The following is a 20,527-nucleotide window of genomic DNA, read 5'->3' on the forward strand; positions in this document are numbered from 1 at the left end:
TCACTGATGCACAGCTGGCCACTGGTCCCATCTGGGCAGCGTTAGGTTGTTTCCTGTTTCTCTTATCAAAATGGCTTCGTAATAAAAGAAAACGTGCTTCTTATCAGCCCCTCTTTACATGGAACCACATATAGTTAGTTATTAAGATTTGTTTTTTCTTTTTTTGTGCCATGAGCCATCAAGAGAAAAGTAGCCAGGCAGGCAATTTTATTATATCATATTGTTTAAAAACTACGCCAAGCAGAAGCCTCCATTTCAGAAGTTAGGACACCAAATAGTCAGGATATAAATGCTTCTGTGTAGATCACAGAAAAACACAAGTGGACATTTATTCTGTTTCCTCGTGTCTTTCTAAATACCCTGAAGCAATTACACCAAGAGAGTATTTGTTCTTACAGGAATTCATGGAAACAGAATCAGATATTGTAGCTATATAAATAAGTTCAGATGGTCTCTGAATTGCAGAAACTCTCCATTGGAGAGTATGCAAGTTTGAAATATAAAGAGGTAGTTATTTTGTAGTTAACTACTTGGGGGGCCAATTGTGGCACTTCTATGGGACTTGGGATGTAAAATCTTGCCTTTAAGACAGCAAATTTACTTAATTTTAAAAATGATTTTTATGGTGGTGCCCCTGCTGCCGGGGCTAGTGATTGGAGGAAACCCCGTGTCTGCGGAGCCGCTGTAGCCTGTGAGCAGTCAGATCAGGGACAGAGTCTCAGCCTCGCCGCCGCCGCCAGTGCCGCCGCCCAGAGACTGCCGAGCCGCGTCCGGGTGCCGCCACCCACTCCGGACACAGAATATCCAGTTATGGATAAAAATGAGCTGGTGCAGAAGGCCAAACTGGCCGAGCAGGCTGAGCGATACGATGACATGGCAGCCTGCATGAAGTCTGTAACTGAGCAAGGTGCTGAGTTATCTAATGAGGAGAGGAATCTTCTCTCTGTTGCTTATAAAAATGTTGTAGGAGCCCGTAGGTCATCTTGGAGGGTCGTCTCAAGTATCGAGCAAAAGACGGAAGGTGCTGAGAAAAAGCAGCAGATGGCTCGGGAATACAGAGAGAAAATTGAGACGGAGCTAAGAGACATCTGCAATGATGTGCTGTCTCTTTTGGAAAAGTTCCTGATCCCCAATGCTTCGCAAGCAGAAAGCAAAGTCTTCTACTTGAAGATGAAGGGCGACTACTACCGTTACCTGGCTGGGATTGCTGCTGGGGATGACAAGAAAGGAATTGTGGACCAGTCACAGCAAGCATACCAAGAAGCATTTGAAATCAGCAAAAAGGAAATGCAACCAACACATCCTATCAGACTGGGTCTGGCCCTTAACTTCTCTGTGTTCTATTATGAGATTCTGTACTCTCCAGAGAAAGCCTGCTCTCTTGCAAAAACAGCTTTTGATGAAGCCATTGCTGAACTGGATACATTAAGTGAAGAGTCCTACAAAGACAGCACGCTAATCATGCAGTTACTGAGAGACAAGTTGACATTGTGGACGTCGGACACCCAAGGAGACGAAGCAGAAGCAGGAGAAGGAGGGGAAAATTAACCGGCCTTCCAACCTTTGTCTGCCTCATTCTAAAATTTACACAGTAGACCATTTGTCATCCATGCTGTCCCACAAATAGTTGTTTTGTTTACGATTTATGACAGGTTTATGTTCCTTCTATTTGAATTTCTATATTTCCCATGTGGTTTTTATGTTTTAATATTAGGGGAGTAGAGCCAGTTAACTTTAGGGAGTTACTTGTTTTCATCTTGAGGTGGCCAATATGGGGATGTGGAATTTTTACACGAGTTACACATGTTTGGCATAGTACTTTTGATACATTGTGGCTTCAGAAGGGCCAGTGTTAAAACTGCTTCCATGTCTAAGCAAAGAAAACTGCCTACATACTGGTTTGTGCTGGTGGGGAATAAAAGGGATAATTGGTTCCAGTCATGAGTGTAGTTGTTGTGGGTACTTTAAGGTGTGGAGCACTTGTGAGGCTGTGGTACACACACACACACACACACACACACCCCTTGGATACACTCGGGAGTGTGTGTCTCTGCGTGCACACTCTTGGCCACAGCTCCAGGAGTGGTCCTTAGATAAAGTTGTGACCCAATTTACTCCAATAAGGGCAGAAACGGTTCACATTCCATTATTTGTAAAGTTACCTGCTGTTTGCTTTCATTATTTTTGCTACACATTTTATTTGTATTTAAATGTTTTAGGCAATCTAAGAACAAATGTAAAAGTAAAGATGCAGTACAAATGAAATGCTTGGTTTCACTGCTCCATGTGTATCAAGCACAGCGGTAAACAAAATCCCATGTATTTAACTTTTTTTTGTTTTTTGTTTTGTTTTTTTGCTTTTGTGGTTTTTCTTTTTTGATACTTGCCTAACATGCATGTGCTGTAAAAATAGTTAACAGGGAAATGACTTGAGATGATGGCTAGCTTTGTCTTAATGTCTTAGGAAATTTTCATGAACAATCCAAGCATAATTGTTAAGAACACATGTATTAAAGTTCATGTAAGTGGAATAAAAGTTTTATGAATGGAAAAAAATGATTTTTATTTAATTATATGCATTGATGTTTTGTCTACTATGCCCATGGAGGTCAGAAGAAGATGTCAGATCCTCTGGCACTGGATTTATAGACAGTTGTGAGCCGCCATGTGCTGGGAATTGAACCCGGGTCCTCTGGAGGAACCACCAGTGCTCTTAACTGCTGGGCCATCTCCCCAGGTCCTCAGTTTACTTTCTAAAATAACCTTCATTTAAAACTCCCACCAGAGGCTGGGGATATCCCAGTATGTACAAGGCCCTGGGTTCCATTCTTAATACCATCAAACAATCAGAAACCACCCAGGCCAACCAATGCATCTAGCCACAGTGCTCCAAGAGTTACACACTGCTTCATACTCAGCAATATTTTCACAAATCTTTCTACAAGATACAGTTTTGACTGTGTATGTGGTGGTGCTCGTGGGACAGACCAGTACTTGGGAGGTATAGGAATCTGCAGGTTTGAGATTCATCTAGTCCATGTAGTGAGTTTCAGGCCAACCAGGCTCTATAGTGAGACAGTGTTTAAAAAAAAAAATTAATTGAAAAAAAAATCAGAGCCAAGGAGATTGAGTCACTGGGTAAAAGTGCCATCACCAAGCCTGACGGCCTAAGTTTGACACCCTGAACCTATGTGGTAGGAGGAGGAAACACACTCCTGCAAGTTGTCCTCTGAACCCTGTACATGTGTGTGTGCGCGCGCACACACACACACAAATAAATGCAATTTAAACACCATTCCAAACCGTTTTGAAGTAGATAAGGCGAGTATACAGCATGAAACAACTGCTGAAGACATTTCTTCTTACTCTGACTCTGGCTGTGCCATCCCTGCCCCAGCCATATCCTGCCCCCCCCAACCTTATCACCACTCCCTGCTGGGGGATGGTCTGTGTGTCAAATTACTCTGATTGGTCAATTAATAAAACACTGATTGGCCAGTGGCTAGGGAGGAAGTATGGGCGGGACTAACAGAGAGGAGAAAAGAAAGAACAGGAAGGCGGAAGGAGTCACTGCCAGCCGCCACCATGACAAGCAGCATGTGAAGACACCAGTAAGCCACGAGCCATGTGGCAAGGTATAGATTTATGGAAATGGATTAATTTAAGCTATAAGAACAGTTAGCAAGAAGCCTGCCACGGCCATACAGTTTGTAAGCAATGTAAGTCTCTGTGTTTACTTGGTTGGGTCTGAGCGGCTGTGGGACTGGCGGGTGACAAAGATTTGTCCTGACTGCGGGCCAGGCAGGAAAACTCTAGCTACAAGACTAGACACAAGACACAAGAGGCTGGTGACAAAGATTTGTCCTGACTGTGGGCAAGGCAGGAAAACTCTAGTTACAAATGGCGCCCAACGTGTTGGCAAGAGTTTCCACCTAAAACCTGAGTAAAACGATTCTAAAACGGGAGCTTTTTTCCTAGTTGTTTCTCTCAAGTTAGCCGCAGCCTGCTGTGTTTGAGCTACTATGGCGGGTTCCTGGCGTGTGCGCTCAGTCTGCAGTATGGCGGGAATGAGGCCTCTGCAAGTGGCACATTAAGCTGCGTGGTGGATTTAGCCTTTGCTAGTACAAAACAAAACAAAAAAAAAGAGGTTTCTGGGCTACATGCTGCTTTGATAGGAGCATAGACCCACTATTTCTGAGAATTGATGGCTCCCAGAGCTGGCGGAAAACGTACCACTGGCATGTTGGGAAGCTGAAGTGGGCGGAGTCAGCAGGCTTAAAAGGCTGCAGTTTAAAGCAATAGGCTCAAGGTAATATAAAAAACAAGCCACGTAAAGATGGCTACCACACAGAGAATCTGGATTATGTTCTCTTTGATATTCATAACTGAAGAAAAACATTTGATTGCAAAAGCTGTTGAGTTATGCCAAAATGTATATTTTAAGGGTACCTTGACTTCAAAATTTGGATGTAAGGATGGATATGTTGCTTTGGAAAGGAGGCTCTGCTTTTGTTTCCACAGAAAGCCAGAGGCTATGGATTTGTTCCAGATTAAGATACATCAGGTTTGACCAGCCAAGACCCCCTGAAAGGTCTCCGATGACACCAAGGCCCAGATGATCCAACATCCAGAACAGTTTCAAGGCAACTGGCTCAGACGATACACCCTCACGGACTACTCCATGATTCTAAAATTTCTTTGTGTCCCCATATGATACAGCACCCCCCTCCAGCAGGAAGTAGTAAGAGAAGCTACGCCCAAATTCCCAAATATACCAAGCTGGCTTTGGAGATGTGTAAAAGTTAAAACATTCCTCTTTAAAAAAAAAAAAAAAAGAAAGGAAAAGGGGAAGTGCTGTGGGATGGTCTGTATGTCAAATTACTCTAGTCAATAAATAAAACACTGATTGGCCAGTGGCTAGGCAGGAAGTATAGGCGGGACTAACAGAGAGAAGAAAAGAAAGAACAGGAAGGCGGAGGAGTCACTGCCAGCCGCCACCATGACAAGCCGCATGTGAAGATGCCAGTAAGCCACCAGCCACGTGGCAAGGTATAGATTTATGGAAATGGATTAATTTAAGATATAAGCAAGAAGCCTGCCACGGCCATACAGTTTGTAAGCAATATAAGTCTCTGTGTTTACTTGGTCGGGTCTGAGCAGCTGTGGGACTGGCGGGTGACAGAGATTTGTCCTGACTGTGGGCAAAGCAGGAAAACTCTAGCTACAGCTCCCAGCCGTGCCCCTCCCCCCAGTCGTGCCCCTTCCCCCCCAGCCGTGCCCCTCCCCCCCAGCACTCCTATAGAGACGAATACTGTTGCTCAGCTGTGTGTGTCCCTGTGTGGCATTTTAAAACATAAACACAAAGCATTCTGTATACATTTCTGTGCCTACCCTTCTCTTGGAAATCAGTACATTTAATGTGTGGGGGGCATATATTCCTGTACACACCAAAACCCATGTGTGGCTGTCAGAGGATGGCCTGCAGGAACGGCTTCTCCCCTTCCACCACCTGGGGTCTGGGGAACTCAACTCAGTCCATCAGGCCTGCCAACAACTTCCTTTGCCATCTTGCCTGCCCCCATATTGTACATTTAAAATTTTGAGAGAGGGGCTGGAGGGACGGATCAGCCATTAAAGGCCAGGCTCACAATCAAAAACTTTAGAGAGGGAGGGAACTGGAAAGACAGCCTGGTGGTTAGAGCAGTTGCTGTTTCTGTGGAGGATCCAGGTTCAGTTCCCACAACCCACATGGTGGCTCACAATCATTTGCAACTCCAGTTTCAGAGGACCCAACATCCTCTTCTGGCCTCTGTGGGCACCAGGTACACATGTGGTGTACTTATATACAGACAAACACTCATACATATAAAAACATCAAATCATCTTTAAAAATTTAGAAACTGGGCATGGTGGCACACACCTTTAATCCCAGCTCTTGGGAGGCAGAGGCAGGCGGATCTCTGTGAGTTTGAGGCCAATCTGGTACACATATCAAGTTTTAGGCTAGCCAAGGCTTCACAGTAAGAGCCTGTCTCAAAAATTTTATTATTATTATTATTATTATTATTATGAGAGAGCTCTCCAAGCTACTTCGCCCATGCCATCACAACAATCCAGCAGAGTGCCTGCCCGTCCTCCACGGGTCAGGTCCATGCATTTCAAAGCTGTTGGTCCCTTTCTATTTGCAGGCATCAAAGCAGACTCTCCCGATGACTTCTTGTGTGCTCTGGCCAGTTCATCTTGAGCTACTTCAGGCGGTTTGGCTCCAGACCCCACTAAAGTAACTTCTGTCGTCAGAGCCGGACCCCATTGCTAACTCCACAGAACCGTCCTTCAATCTTGTCTTAGTCACCTGCCAACAGCATTTGACAAGCTGGTTACTGCTCCTCCTGGATAAACTTCCAGGGTACTATGTTCTCAGTTTTTCCCTCCTCTACTAGTGGCCATTTTTTGCTCTCCCTTCGTGGCTCTGTCTCACTTCCCTCAGCTTTCAAAGAAGTACCCGGAGTCTAGCTACTGGGCTGCTTCAGAGTCTACACACACTGTGGAGGTTTGAAGGAGAATGGCCCCCAAAGGGATTGGCACCATTAGGAGGTGTGGCCTTGGTGGAGGAAGTGTGTCACTGTGGGGATGGGCTTTGAGGTTTCTGTTGCTCAGTGTGACAGTCAGTCGACTTCCTGTTGCCTGCAAAATGTAGGACTCTCAGCTCCTCTCCAGCACCGTGTCTGCCTGCATGCCGCTATGCTCCCCACTGTGGTGGTATTGTGTTCCCCCAAATATTGTGTACTCTAATAAACTTATCTGGGGTCAGAGAACAGACAGCCACTAGATACAAAGGCTAGAAAATGGTGGCACTCACACCTTTAATCCTAGCATTCCAGAGGTAGAAATCCCTCTGGATCTCAGTGAGTTCAAGGCCACATTGGAAATAGCCAAGCATGGTGACACACACCTTTAATCCCAGAAAGCCAGCCTTTAATCCCAGGGAGTGGTGGTAGAAAGCAGAAAGATATATAAGGCGTGAGGACCAGAAACTAGAAGATTTTGGCTGGTTAAGCTTCAGGCTTTTGAGCAGTAATTCAGATGAGACCCATTCTGGATGAGGACTCAGAGGCCTCCAGTCTGAGGAGACAAGACCAGCTGAGGATCCGGCGAGGTGAGATAGCTGTGGCTTGTTCTGTCTCTCTGATCTACCAGCATGGACCCCAATAACTTGCCTCAGGTTTGATTTTATTAATAAGAACTTTTAAGATTCCTGTTACACCCCACCATGATGATAATGGACGGAACCTCTGAAACTGTAAGCGAGCCCCTCAATAAAATGTCTTACTTTATAAGAGTTGCTGTGGTCATGGTGTCTCTTCACAGCAATAAAAACCCTAAGACACCTCCCCCCAGATCTCCTTCAAATGTGATGATTTAAATTAATGTAATTAAATTAAAATTTCAATTCTTTGGCAGCATTGGCCACATGTAGCAAGTGGCTGCCCACCACGGTTTGAGGGCGTCCCCAAGGGTTGACATACTGAATGTAATCCCCATTCTGAGGTATTAGGAGGGTCGAAGCTTACGCTGACTACAGTGTTTGGAGGAGGGCCTCTGGGGGCGATTAGCACAATCTAAGGTTCAGGTGAGAGTCCTCAGGACCTTGGCTGATGTAAGGGGAGACAGATGTAAGGGTGGGGACATCATAGTCTCAGAACATGAGTAGTTCTTTTTCAGTAAGATTTCATGCGCAGTGCTTCTTATGGTGAAGGACAATCCTGGGGCCCATCAAGCAGTTTGAATAAATAAATGCTGATCGATTGCACAGATCATTTAGAAGGACAGGCTCCTGCCTTGCAGGGAGTACAGTAATTATCTTAGTGATTGGTGAGGGAAGTCAGATGGGAACACTTGTATTCTGAGCTCCTGCTCTGGTAAATCAGAAAAGCCTCCAAGCAGGCAAAGAAAGCCCCTGGAGAATGGGGCTGGTGCCTGTAGCTGCCCTCTACGTAGCTTATGCCAAATGTAAGAACAGCACCTAGCTACGGGGCCAGGGAGATGACTCAGCAGTCAAGAGCGCTCACTGCACACCCTGAAGACCAGAGTTCGGATCTCAGCACTATCTAACAATCTGGCCGTCTCATACATGTAACCCCAGCCAAGCCAAGAAAACGTGAGCCCTAGGTTCAAGAGAGAGATCCTGTCTCAAAAGAACAGGCAGAGAGTGATGGAACCTAACATCCCCTTCTGGCCTCTCCATGTGTGCATGGATGTACTTGGACACATGTGCAATACACCCAAGACACATGAGCACACTTACAATCTTTAAACAAAACAACCAAAAATCCTAGAGAAAGAGAAAGAGATATGGCCTTAGAACTTGGTTCAATCATACACCAGACAAAGATAACTATGCCATATTTGACTATGACATAATTAATACAAGTTTTTCTGCACCTCCTGCTGATGATTCAATGTGGCTAAAAATATTTACAAAAACCTTTAAAAACATTTTAAAGATTTTATTTTATGGTATATGTATAAATGTTTTTCCTGCAAGTATGTGTAACATGCACAAGCCTGGTTCTGTGGAAGTCAGAAGAAGGCTTCAAATCCCCTGGAACTTACAGATGGTTGGAAGCCACCATGTGGGTGCTGGGAATCAAATCTGGGCCCTCTGTAAGAGCAGCCAGTGCTCTTCATCCCTGAGCCATCCCTGCTGTTCCTGAAGAGCCCTTTCTGAGAAGCTGTGTCTGAGTGTCTCCTGCACGGGTGTCTGTGCACACCTGGCACACCTGGCACACAGGAGGTCAAAGAGGGTGTCAGACCCCCTGGAACTGGAGTTACAGACAGTGGTGAGGTGCCACACGGGTGTGGGAATCGAACCCGGGCCCTCTGCAAGAACAAGTGTTCCTAACTGCTGAGCCATCTCTTCAGCTCCTGAAAAACGTCTACAGAAGGCTGGAGAGGTGGCTCAGTGGTTAAGCGCACTGACTCTTTTTGCAGAGGACTTGGGTTTGGTTATCAGGTGACTCACAACTACTTGTAACTCCAGTTCCAAGGCACCTGACACACTCTGGCCTTCACCAGCACTGCATGCACATGGTGGCATAAACCCATGCAGGCACATAAAAATAAATAGATAAATCTTTTTTTTTTTTTTTTAAGTCTCTGAAACTAGGTGTGATGGCTCACTTGGGTATCTGAGGCAGGAGGATTGTTGGGAGTTGGAGGCCAGCCTGAGCTGAGTGAGATCTTATCTCAAATAGAAAATTAAAACAAAATTAAAGAGTCTCATAATATTTTTCCTTTTTATTCCTTTCCCCAATGAATTTTAAAAGAGGTTCCAGCCGGGCATGGTGGCACACGCCTTTAATCCCAGCATTTAGGAGGCAGAGGCAGGCGGATCTCTGTGAGTTCAAGGCTAGTCTGGGCTACAAAGTGAGTTCAGCACAGTCATGACTATACAGAGAAACCCTGTTTCAGGAAAGAAAAAAAAAAAAAGATGTTCCTATGAGACTAGTGGTAAAACATACAGAAAATCTTTTATGCATTATGGAATACACAAGTTCAAGTCTATGTGCATTTTTCTGTGCTCTGTAATTCACCATAGCAACCCAAAGCATTAATTAAGCAGTCAGCAAAAGCTAGAAAACAGCAGCCAGTTCATGCTGTATCCAGCTACACAAGGACATCCTAAGAGCCCAATTTGTATCTTATTTTGTTAGAAAAATAAAACATCAAATACAGTATTTCTAGAAACTATTATTTCTATATATAAGCTAGTCAGGAAAAACTTTCCAAATGTAATACTTAACCTACTTTGAGGATCACTACATTTATGCCTAAAGTTTAAAAATTTCAATATACGTAGAGATAATAAAGTTCTTTCAATTTTTTTCTGCAGGGCAAAAAGGCTTTTATAGGAACAAGAGCAGTGATTGCACAAGAGTCTGTGAAGTGTGCGCATCAGAGATGGCAGCAACCGTGCAAAGATTTAGCCAGACAGGAGGCCGAGTGAGTCCGTCTGGAGTGAAGATGGCTCCCTTCTGTCCGCACTCTCCAACAGTAACCACCATTCCGTGCTAAGGCTGAAAAAGTACTGGTGCTCTGGCTGTGCCAACCGGCACTACTGCCCCAGGCCTGCGATGTTTCCTAATCCTGCAACAATGACGAACCCGAGATGTTCTACCACGAGGCCCGAGCCATCGTAAGGGGACCAAATTACCGTCTTCTCGGTGTTATGGACCAGGGCTGAGAGAGTGGTCAGAGAAGACACCGGGCTAAGTCGGAGCAAAGCCAAATTCATCCTCGGTTAATGACAACCCAGAAAACTCTGATTACCAACTAAATTTACTCTTGTGTTTAAATTTTCAAGGGTAAATTTTGGAATATTTACTGCTATCTACTTAATTTAATGAGAAGTTATTGAGTTCTTACTCTTTGAAAAGTACTGTTGGATAATGTAAAAACCTTAAAGACTAATTAATTCTTACTTCAATAGGACAGTATCTAATACAACAGTTAATGAAAGGGCTCTGTACGGATATAATGAACCACTGTCTCAACATACAGAGATAATAATTAGCTGTTTCTCATGTTTTCTTTCCTAAATCATGCTACACACACATATTATATACATATTATGTCTATATGTATAGTTAAATATATGCTTACATATACACAGTTATATTTATGCTCATATTTTTTTTCTACAAAAGGGGGGATGATACCATCTTGATTTTCTATGAACACATCTTAGAGAGTTTTGCATGTGCTCCACGAAGAATTATTCTATTAAAAAAGAAAAGAATACTACTGGGCTTTGGTGGGACAGCAGGAGGCTGACACAGGAAGATTCTGAGTTGAAGGTCGGCCTAGGCTACATAGTGATTCCCAGTGCAGCCTAATAAGACCCTGTCTGGAAAAAAAAAAAAAAGGAAAAGAAAAAGAGAGGAGAGAGAGGAGCACTCGTAGTGCTGAGCTGTAACTGAGCACCAGTCTCCTGTTGGTGAGTGTTTAGTCCAGACTGTGCTGTGACAATTCATGTGTTAGTGAACACCAGGTTTACACACCTTGGTGCACTTGGGTGTGCATATTTGTTTACAGGATAAACTCTCAGAACTGGAATTGTTAAGTGGAGTGTTTTCAAGTGCTCACCATCTTCTTCTGCTAAGCAGAGCCCAGAGGTGGCAGAGAACAGTGTCTCCCATGCCCTCAACTAGCCTGGACCATTTCTCTGCCTCCTCCTTCAGCGTTCCCATGACTTCAGATGCCCACAACACGCTGCGCTCTTTCCTGGTCACTCTTCCTCTCTAGAGATGTAGTTCTGCCTACTGTCCTCCTCTGCACGCTTCTTTTCAACACTTCAGAGACTTTGACACCAGCGTGGCTCACTCACCTAATACCCAAGTTACACCCAACTTTTCTTCTACTACTGTACCATCCACGTTACAGCCTAAATTTCTTCATGACAAACACGTGAGCCACCCGTGAAATTGTGAATTTAAGATCTCCTTTCTTCACTAATCACCCGTCAACTTAAAGCTTACCTATGTTAATATTGTAATATGCAATAACATTCTGCTCCTCCAATCTAACTACCAATGCTTATTTCACTACCCAATCTCTTCCTCCTATTTCCACTTTCTAGAATCATGGTTGGACCTATCTGCCCTCTTCACATTTAACCTTGTATAGTTAAAAAAAGTCATTGAAAACCACACAACTAAGCTCACTTGGTATATTTTAAACTAATGTCCACTAATTGGCATTTGACTTTGTATGGAAGTTCTACTTAAATTTTCATAGTAAATTAGATTCAAACACACATTTCTATCTCATCTTTTATCATATACAACTTCCTAATTTAGCTTCTAAACTCACTGAAACTTGGCTTCCAAATCTTATGGGCACTTGGGGATCACCAACAACCTTCATGCCACTAAACTGTCTTGACCTCTCAGTAGCCTGGGTGTGGCCTACCGCATGGCCTCTGCCCTGTCTTCCACTGCCTTGCTTCCTGGGCAGTCTCCTGCTGGCTCCCGGCCTGTGCTCAGGGCTGCATTCTGAGCAATATTCTTTTCTCTTTCTCCCTTAGAGGTCCTATCTGATCTATATGCCCAATACCTGACCAGCTCCCAGCTGAAGACAGAACTGATTTGAAGTAAGGTCTTGCTATGGACTCTAGGCAAGCCTTCAACTTTCTGTCTTCGGCTCTTCAGTGCTGGGATTGCTGGTGTGGGTCACCACACCTAGGAATATGTGACGTTTCTATTTCATTACTAAATGGGCATTTCAACAAAATTCTTAATTTCTCCTCTAAACCTGAGTGTTATCCTTGGTGTCTGTCACTCTTGATCTATTGATGTACTTTCTTAAATAGACTGCTTTTCCTTCCTATCTAGCCAAGTCACTCTTACATCTTACATGAACATAAGCAATGTCCTTTCTTCTTCTTTGTTTTTCACCAGCAATCCAATCTCTTACAAAGGTATCATTTCAACACAGTATGGAGTGGGTGTGACACAAGCCTTAACTCCCAGCACTAGGGCGGCAGAAGCTGGTAGACATCCCTGTGAGTTTGAGGCCAGTCTTGTCTACCATAGCAAGTTACAGACCAGCCAGGACTATACAGTATGATAGATATCTCAGAAGAAAAAAAGGTAACTGTGGTTTGGCTCACTGTTTTATCATGTCTTCCTATATTTACAAAAAAACAAAGAAAGGAAAGAAAAACAAACTTTACTGGAGCCCACAGGCTCCATGAGCTCCAGTCCTGTACCGATCAGCCTCCCTCCCCATGCACACCGCACTCTACCCAGCACTTCTTTCTGTCCTATAGGTGAGCTCTCCCTTCTTTGAGACCCTTACTCTGGCATTCCCTCTGCTCCAGTTGCCTTTTCTAATCGCCATGTGTTTGGCTTTTTCTCTAAATTAAAAATCCATTTGACACAGCACATCCTCTGAGAGGTTCTGTCCAATCTCAACTTCTCTGGCTCCACAGTTACTCTGCAGCTTTTCATTCAGTTTTTTGAAGCACTTTTGTTTACTCTAAAGGGGGCCCGAAGGGTAAGTTCCGTGTCTTTCCTGCCACTTCCACAGCCCTAGTGTCTACAACAATTTCTAACATACCGAAAGCATTCAATAAACATCTGTTGTATCAAAGAATAAAGCAACATAATTCACTGTATACATGTTTAGCTCACAGTGACAATGCTAACAGATGCCGACAGCTAATAAGCACTGTGGGGGAGAGCATCATTTCAGCTTTGCTGGCAATGACTCAACACAGGAAGGTTTGCTGATGTACACTAACAGACTCATCTGGTCCAGGGCTTCCTTTTAGCAATAAGTAGCTAATTTTTCACTGAGCAATTCTTTAATTTTTTAAAGCTAAACATTTTTTATATATGTGTTTGTATGAGCATATACCATGTATAAGTGGGTGCTCATAGAGGCCAGAAGAGTGTGAGATTCCCTGGAGTTGGAGTTGAAAGTGGTTGTGGGTGCTAGGAACCTGAATTCAGGTTCTCTAGAACAGCAGCAAATGCTCTTAACTGCATTCAGCAATTCTCATATGAAATCTATTATTAATGTCTTATCAAATTAATTAAAAGCCTCAAGAACAAGATCTTTCAAAAGCTTCTTAAATAGGTGAGAGATTTGGAGAGATTTTCATTTTTGTCATTTCGGACACCTCTGGATCTTAATTCACGGTCCCCAGACACTTTGAGTGTTTGTATTCTCAGCCATAGCAGCTGGTGTTAACCTTGTATTTAAAAAAATTCTTGACCAAATAGTCTTCTTTTTAAGGGACTAAGAAAAAAAAAATACAATGTACAAGAATCACTCACCCACAAATCTCAAAAAACTTTTCCCCTTTTCTGAGTTTCATTATATCTACAAAACACTATGCTCTTAGATAATTACTGGTTGAAATAGATGAATTATATCAACAGTAAAATTCTCACATTAAATTACCCAACGGATTCCAACTGTATATGCTGGGCCCTTTATACCATGTGGTCCAATATAAGTATGTATGACTATAATTCTTAACTAGCTAGAATTTGTATGATGTAAATTTTAAGTTGGCTTAAGTAAATTGGTATGGACAAGTTTTGTTTTTATTAAAATTAACCACTGGATTAAAGTTCTAACTAAAGAAAGGCATCATTTTCTCCTGGGACACATATGATGGCTTTGCTAATCAGGTCTCTCAGTTTGTGTTCTGGCCACATTTGGCAAAGTCCAATCCTCACCCAAACCAGCAACAACTTGCTCTGGCTGGCAATCAAGTAGCATATCTATTTTGAGCATTAATGTTGGAAACACCAAGTGACAGATGCCATAGAGCATAAGAGGAAACTGATATGCTGCTAAAATACAGACTATAGGGAGGGGTCGGAGGGATCTAAAACACCTGTTTCTTTGTTCCAAAGCAAGTCAATGATTCAGGCCTGGCAGGGGAGCTCACATGTAATGCCGACATATGCAAACCCAAAGACTCTTCGGCTTGAAACAACAGAAGGAGTCAGTGATCAGCATGTCAGTGTGGTCAGGAACAGAGGTCTAGACTCCCTGCTTTCTCGGTGACTCTGTAACTCTGTATTGGTGTGTGTGTGTGTGTGTGTGTGTGTGTGAGAGAGAGAGAGGAGAGAGAGAGAGTGTGTGCTCACACACCCGCTCCATGGAGTGTGTCTCTAGGTCCGAGGACAGTTTGGGACTCAGCTCTCTCCTCACCATGTGGGTCCGGGGACAGAACTCAGGCTTGCCAGCAAGCCTCTTTCCCTGATGAGCCATCTGGACCGGCTCCTCTCGTTTTCTGGTTCCTTCTTAATCTATTTTTAGTGTTATGTAACAAAGTACTAGAAAGTTGGTAGAGTAAGTAGACCACAAATTTGTATGACAGAAATAAAGAAATCTTCAGAATTCAGAGAAAATCTTTGATAACTCCTCTCAGAAAATACATAAATTTAAATTTTCACTTAGTAAATGATAAGCTTCAGTCTTGAAAAAGTGGTGAAAACCAAACTCTTGCATGGGTTGTTACAGGGTCAAAAAATTGCTTCTGGAATGCCTGTGTGTTCTGAACAGTGAACACAGAAGCATTTTATTCAGACTAAGTATGAACGCTAAAACTTTTGACATTATTTTAATTTTTGAGTAACTGGGGATAAATCCAGAGCCCCATGCACGGTAGACAAGCATCCTGCTTCTGAGTTATTTTCTCAACTCTCTCTTCTCACTAAAGCCACGTTCTCCCACATGTTTAGATTTGAAGCAGGGTCTAAGTTACACAGGCGTGGTGGTCTTGAACTCACTCTGACACCTCAGCCTCCACAGGACCTGGGCTTTCAGGCCTGTACTGCCGGACCAAGCTTGAACTTTGATAAGTTAAACTGACCACTTGTGACATTTTAAGAGCCACACAGTTTATAGACTTATGGTTTCTGTGGGTCAGAGACCATGCGTAAGTTAGATCTGAGTTCTCTGAGGAACTCAGGCCGCAGGCAAGACCAGGACCTCATCTGCAGCTTGGAGTCCTCTTCCAGGTTCACTGGCAGTCAGCAGAATTCAGATATTTTACAGTTACAGGACTGCAGAACCCAGCTCCTAGCAGCGGGCACCCGCGGCCCCCCCCCCCCCCCCCCCCCCCGTCCCTCCCTACACACAGTTCATTTCTTCAAGGCCAAGGTCTGGATGTCTTGGGCACTTCCAGTTTCTCTGGCTTGTTCTGTGATCCCAGTTGTTACCGCTAATCTTTGTCACCTTACCTGTCTCTGAGTGTGCTGGGCCCTAAATAAGGGTAGAGGTTTTCCTTAAGCTTGCCTTTGATGAGATGGTCCAGGGTCTCATGAAGGAAAGGCTGATGCTGTGTATACACATTCTCCACTCCCTAAAATATGGAAATGGTTCTTATGTTATTTTGAGGAAGCTAGCAATATAACATTTAATGATACATCAGAAAGGGACATATACTCAATAGAAACTTTATGGGACAGAATCAAACATGTATTAGATAGGAATCAAACAGAATCAAATAGGATGTTTGTGTGTCTATGTGCAGGTGGGTAAAGTGCATGTGCGGGTGCATGAATGTCAGAGGTCAACACTGGTGTCTTCCTCGATGGCTCTTTACCATATTTTTTGAGATGGGATCTCGTATTGAACCTGGAGCTCAGAGATTTGGCTAGATGGCTGGCCAGAGAGCTCCAGGGACCCCTGTCCACTCTCTGCACACCCCTCAGCAATGGGGGCAGATGCACACCACTGTATTTGCTTTTGTGTGTTTGCTGGGGGCCTAAACTCAGGTTTGAGCAGCAAACACTTGACCAAACGAACCAACTCCCCAGTCCAGAATTTTAGAATCTTTAAAAATTATTTTAATTAGACAAAAATGCTCCAGTCTTACAAAAGTACTAATTTTTTGTTGTTGTTTTGTTTTTTGAGACAGGGTTTCTTTATATAATAACACTGGCTATCCTAGAATTTGCTCTGTAGACCAGGCTGGCCTTGAACTCTGCCTCATGAGTTTAAAGGCGTGCGCCACCACTGCCCAGCCAAAAGTACTAAATTTAAAGCTAGTTGTTTTCAATAAACTTTTCTAGGTATTAAAAAATCTGGAATCTTTTATCTCATCTGAATCTCATTCTTTTGTGAAAATGTTAAATAATAGCCAGAGGACATAGAAACCCACCAGGAAACACCAGAGAAACTAGAGATGGAAGTTAATTTTGAGCATCAGAAAGGACAGGTCAGGGACAGAGGCAGCTCAGGTGGTGAAGTACTCGCCCACAAACACGGGGACCCGAGGTCGATCCCTCTACCAAGTCAAAGCTAGGTCTCGTGGAGCCCCGAGACAGTAATGTCCAGATTCCCTGCAGACAGGCCTCTGGGCATGCCTGTGGGGAATGGCCTTGACCATGTGCATTCATGTGGGAAGACCCATCTTCATTGTGGGCACTGTGACTGACCTCCTTAAGGCCCTGTGTTGGACTCATGTAGCAATGACAGATTATCCTGGAACTGTAGCTAAAGAAACCCTTTCTCCTTTAAGTTACTTCGTGAAGATATCTGATTGCAGCACCAGGAAAAGAAGCTAAGACATACCCACTTGTGACCCTAGGAGGGGATATGTTGGGGGAGAGACAGATCCCTGGAGCTCATTGGCCAGCCTAGCTTGGCCTGAAAGCCCCAGGCCTCCATGTCAAAAAACAAGGTGGCTGGCTCCTGAGGAATGTCACTAGAGGTGGACCTCTTTCCTCTTTACACATGTGCGCATGCACGCATGCACGCACGCACGCAAACTGACACAGACATTCACACACACAAACACACACAGAGACAAACATTCACAAACACTGACACACACACACATATACATAAACAGGTTAGTATTTTTAAAGCACAACAGATGTTTGTACTTTCTTTTTGATTTTCTTCAAAGAGAAATTGGGCTGGGGATGTAGCTCAGTTGGTAGACTGTGCTTAGCACGCACAGCACAGTCGAGGTGGAGTAGTGTACACCCAGCACTTGAGAGGTGGAGGAAAAGTTCAAGGTTATTCTTGGCTACATAGTGAGTTTGAAACTAGCCTAGGCTTCATGAGTACGTGAGTCTCCTTCTCAAAACACAAAACAAAACAAAACAACAAAATAAACAAACAAAAACAGAGAGAGAGAGAGAGAGAGAGAGAGAGAGAGAGAGAGAGAGAGAGAGAGCGCACTTAACAAATTTTACATTGCACACAGTAAGCAGCGGCGGCACTAGCCGACTGCACTTCTGGGAGCACGCCCAGTTCTTCCCATCATCTCCCTGGCCCAGCGCAGGCACAGGGCAGCGCTGTAGACTACAGTGTCTGCTCTGACTGGCTGGGGGGGCCCAGCACTCCAGGAGGGTGTGCTGTTGAGATCCTATCAGTTCACACTGGGCTGCAGGGCTGTAACTGAGTCGCACGTAGGAAAGCCCGGAACAGACAGCTCTACCTTGAGTCCTTTGAGAAACTGTTTGGTAATGGCCACGGCGTCTTTGGGGCTGAAGAGGTCACTTCCTCTCACCCGTTTCCCGCCGTATTCAACCACTGCTGACACGAGCTGTGGAAGAGAGAGGGAGGGAGCAGCCTTTCAGTGCTTAGGTCCAGGAAGCCCATCTCACTATAGAACGACTCTCTTAACAATGGAGACACGAGAGGACAGATTCATGCACCTTGTAGATGAACAGGATGATTTACCTGTGGTTGGGGCCGAGACTATAACAGGCTTGGTGCCTGGGGTTTGGATTCATATATAAATTTGCCGTTGGGTATCGTGCTATGCTGTGAGTGACTGTTTTCTGAGTCAAGTACTGCCACTAGGGAGTTCAGTTGTGCCCCTTGTAAAAGGACTCTCTCAGCGGGGCCAGCCGACTGCTTGTGCCCCCTTGGCTGAGTATCCGAGACTCCGGACCACCTGTCGTATGCAGCTCTGCCTTAAAAGCGTATGTATCAGGAAGGGGCTACGTGGGAGGGGAGACTAGAGCGGGGACACCATCGATGTAGCTGTGGGGGAGCCCTCATTCTTGCAGGGTAAAGGCCTTTTGGGGGAGGGGCACCCACACCCTGATAAGTTACCCCTTCCCTATACTCTGTCAGGAAGCCTAATGAACCCATTGGTCCCCCAGAATCAACTTTGGAAGACCTGTGTCTTGGCTTGTTGGGACCTTGGGAGGAGTAGACATCGCTTCAATCTCCCTCTGGGGAGGAGCTTAGCACCACAGTACACGCCAGTAATTCCAGCATCTGGGAGGCCGAGAGGAGGACCACAAGTGAGGCTCCCCTGGGATACACAGTGAGGCGCGATTAAAACGCAAACCACCCAGGCACACCATCAGGTTACCTTCCGATACTTCTCAGAAACGCCTTTACTCCTGAGGTCCACGAGGAGGCCTGGCAGGCTGTTGCTGCTGTGGCGCTCATAATGTAGAGCATAAAGCATCACCAGCCGAGCCGCGTCGAATTCTGTGACTTTAGGGTTCTGCAGGAGTCTCTTCACGTTCTGGAGAAAGACAAATCAATGCTAGTCCTTTCACGTGAGTGATCTCTTGTGGTGGAGACACATCTCAGCTGACATGCAGGATGTCCTGTTTCTTATTCAATGGAAGTATTGACTAGGAATAATTCCGACTGTAACGGCTCTAGGAAAAATGGATTCAGCCCCTGTTGTTCTTGCCTTTCCTGACAGTCTGAGTCATCTCCTTGGTGATGTCAGGAGCACAGACTGCTTCCACTTCAGTGACACAGCACACAACAGAAATGACCAGTTTCTGGTCAAGGACGGCTTTCTTTTAGGGTTGCTCACCCCTCTGTATACAAATAGACAGAAGCTGGTAGACTTACACAGGGCTGGGCTTTAATACTTCAGGAGACACCAGAAGTAACAACATGTCTCAAGATGGCTAAGAGAAATGTGTGTGTAATAGCATGTAACCTCTAACATGGAGAATGTACAATCTAAGAGGCAGGAGCTAGGCAAAGGGACAGAGTAATGTTTGTCATGTTTGGACTTGGTCATCTTTCATTAAGGGCCTTCCTACAGGGCACATATTTATATTTATTATACAGTAAAGCACATAATTTAATTTAATTTAAGACAAAGATACATTTTAGGCCCCCAGAAGGCGCCAAGCCAGGCACTGCTGGGGAAACACTGATGTGTTCTGGCCAATTTCTGTCCTCAGTGAGTTCAGAGTCTCTGAGGGACGAACAAACACGGGCCACTCTGCCAGAGCATGCTGCTGGGAAGCACTTCGGCTCCGTGAGCCTGAGAAACGGGCACACGTGTCTGTCGGCTAACGCAGAAGACGTCCGGCTCATATGTCAACTCTTCAGCACGGACAGGCTTCCTTAGGACAAAGAGGGCACTGCCAATATGTCCAGAGAGGAAGAGCCCCGAGTGCTGGACAAGGGCCTTGACAAGAAGTCTAGAGCTCTCTGCCTTCAGGAGCTGCCGTACTTCCTACCGTGCTCAGGGTCTGGGGAAAGGGCAAGGCAAATGAGGATGCAAAGAGAGTTCACTGTAACCAAATCGGGACAAAAGACACAGCCCAGCGACTGATGAAGACAGCCTCAGTCTGCTGCTCAGGCCACATTTGACACAATTAATACCCATAAAAAACAAACATTTTTAGGACTTTAGAGCCCAAAGAAAACATTAACCCCAAGAATAAGGCTGTGGAGATGGGCTGACTTCTCTCCATGTGCAAATGCTGGTGAGCTCACTGTGGTGGTGTTACTTTATCTAGCATTTTGACTTTTTGTGACAGGGTCTCACTCGGTCACCCAGGTGGGCCTGGCACTTGCTATGTGGACTTGTGGGGTTTCTCATGTGTGTGCCTTCAAGTGCTGGGATTCCGTGTGAGCTACCACGTCTGGCTAGGGCTGTTATTATTATTAGTGCTCCAACAAAGTTAGATAGCTTTCTTTTATTTTTTTTTAAGTTAGGCTTTAACTGGTCAGCTTATAATCCTTTCCCCATAACTTTTTTTTTTTTTTTTTTTATATC

General features: G+C 44.6%; 2 protein-coding genes across 2 annotated transcripts in view; one reads left to right on the forward strand and one right to left on the reverse strand.

Moving 5' to 3' along the window:
- The window catches only part of Vps45 (vacuolar protein sorting 45 homolog), a 63,603-nt gene that overhangs the window by 23,286 nt on the left and 19,790 nt on the right, over positions 1–20,527 (reverse strand). Inside the window, exons 11-13 of the mRNA XM_006982565.4 lie at positions 18,863–19,021; positions 17,975–18,082; positions 15,765–15,886 (exon numbers count right to left, since the gene is read on the reverse strand). Of these exons, the coding sequence (XP_006982627.1) occupies positions 15,765–15,886; positions 17,975–18,082; positions 18,863–19,021 (389 nt within the window). The remainder of the gene's footprint in view (positions 1–15,764; positions 15,887–17,974; positions 18,083–18,862; positions 19,022–20,527) is intronic.
- Positions 685–1,610, forward strand: LOC102929138 (14-3-3 protein zeta/delta). The gene has a single exon (XM_006982564.4). It carries the CDS (start codon positions 811–813, stop codon positions 1,546–1,548), a length of 738 nt encoding a protein of 245 aa, XP_006982626.1. The 5' UTR covers positions 685–810; the 3' UTR covers positions 1,549–1,610.

Source organism: Peromyscus maniculatus, chromosome 6, assembly GCF_049852395.1.
Source record: "Peromyscus maniculatus bairdii isolate BWxNUB_F1_BW_parent chromosome 6, HU_Pman_BW_mat_3.1, whole genome shotgun sequence".
In the NCBI taxonomy this organism is placed as follows: domain Eukaryota; kingdom Metazoa; phylum Chordata; class Mammalia; order Rodentia; family Cricetidae; genus Peromyscus; species Peromyscus maniculatus.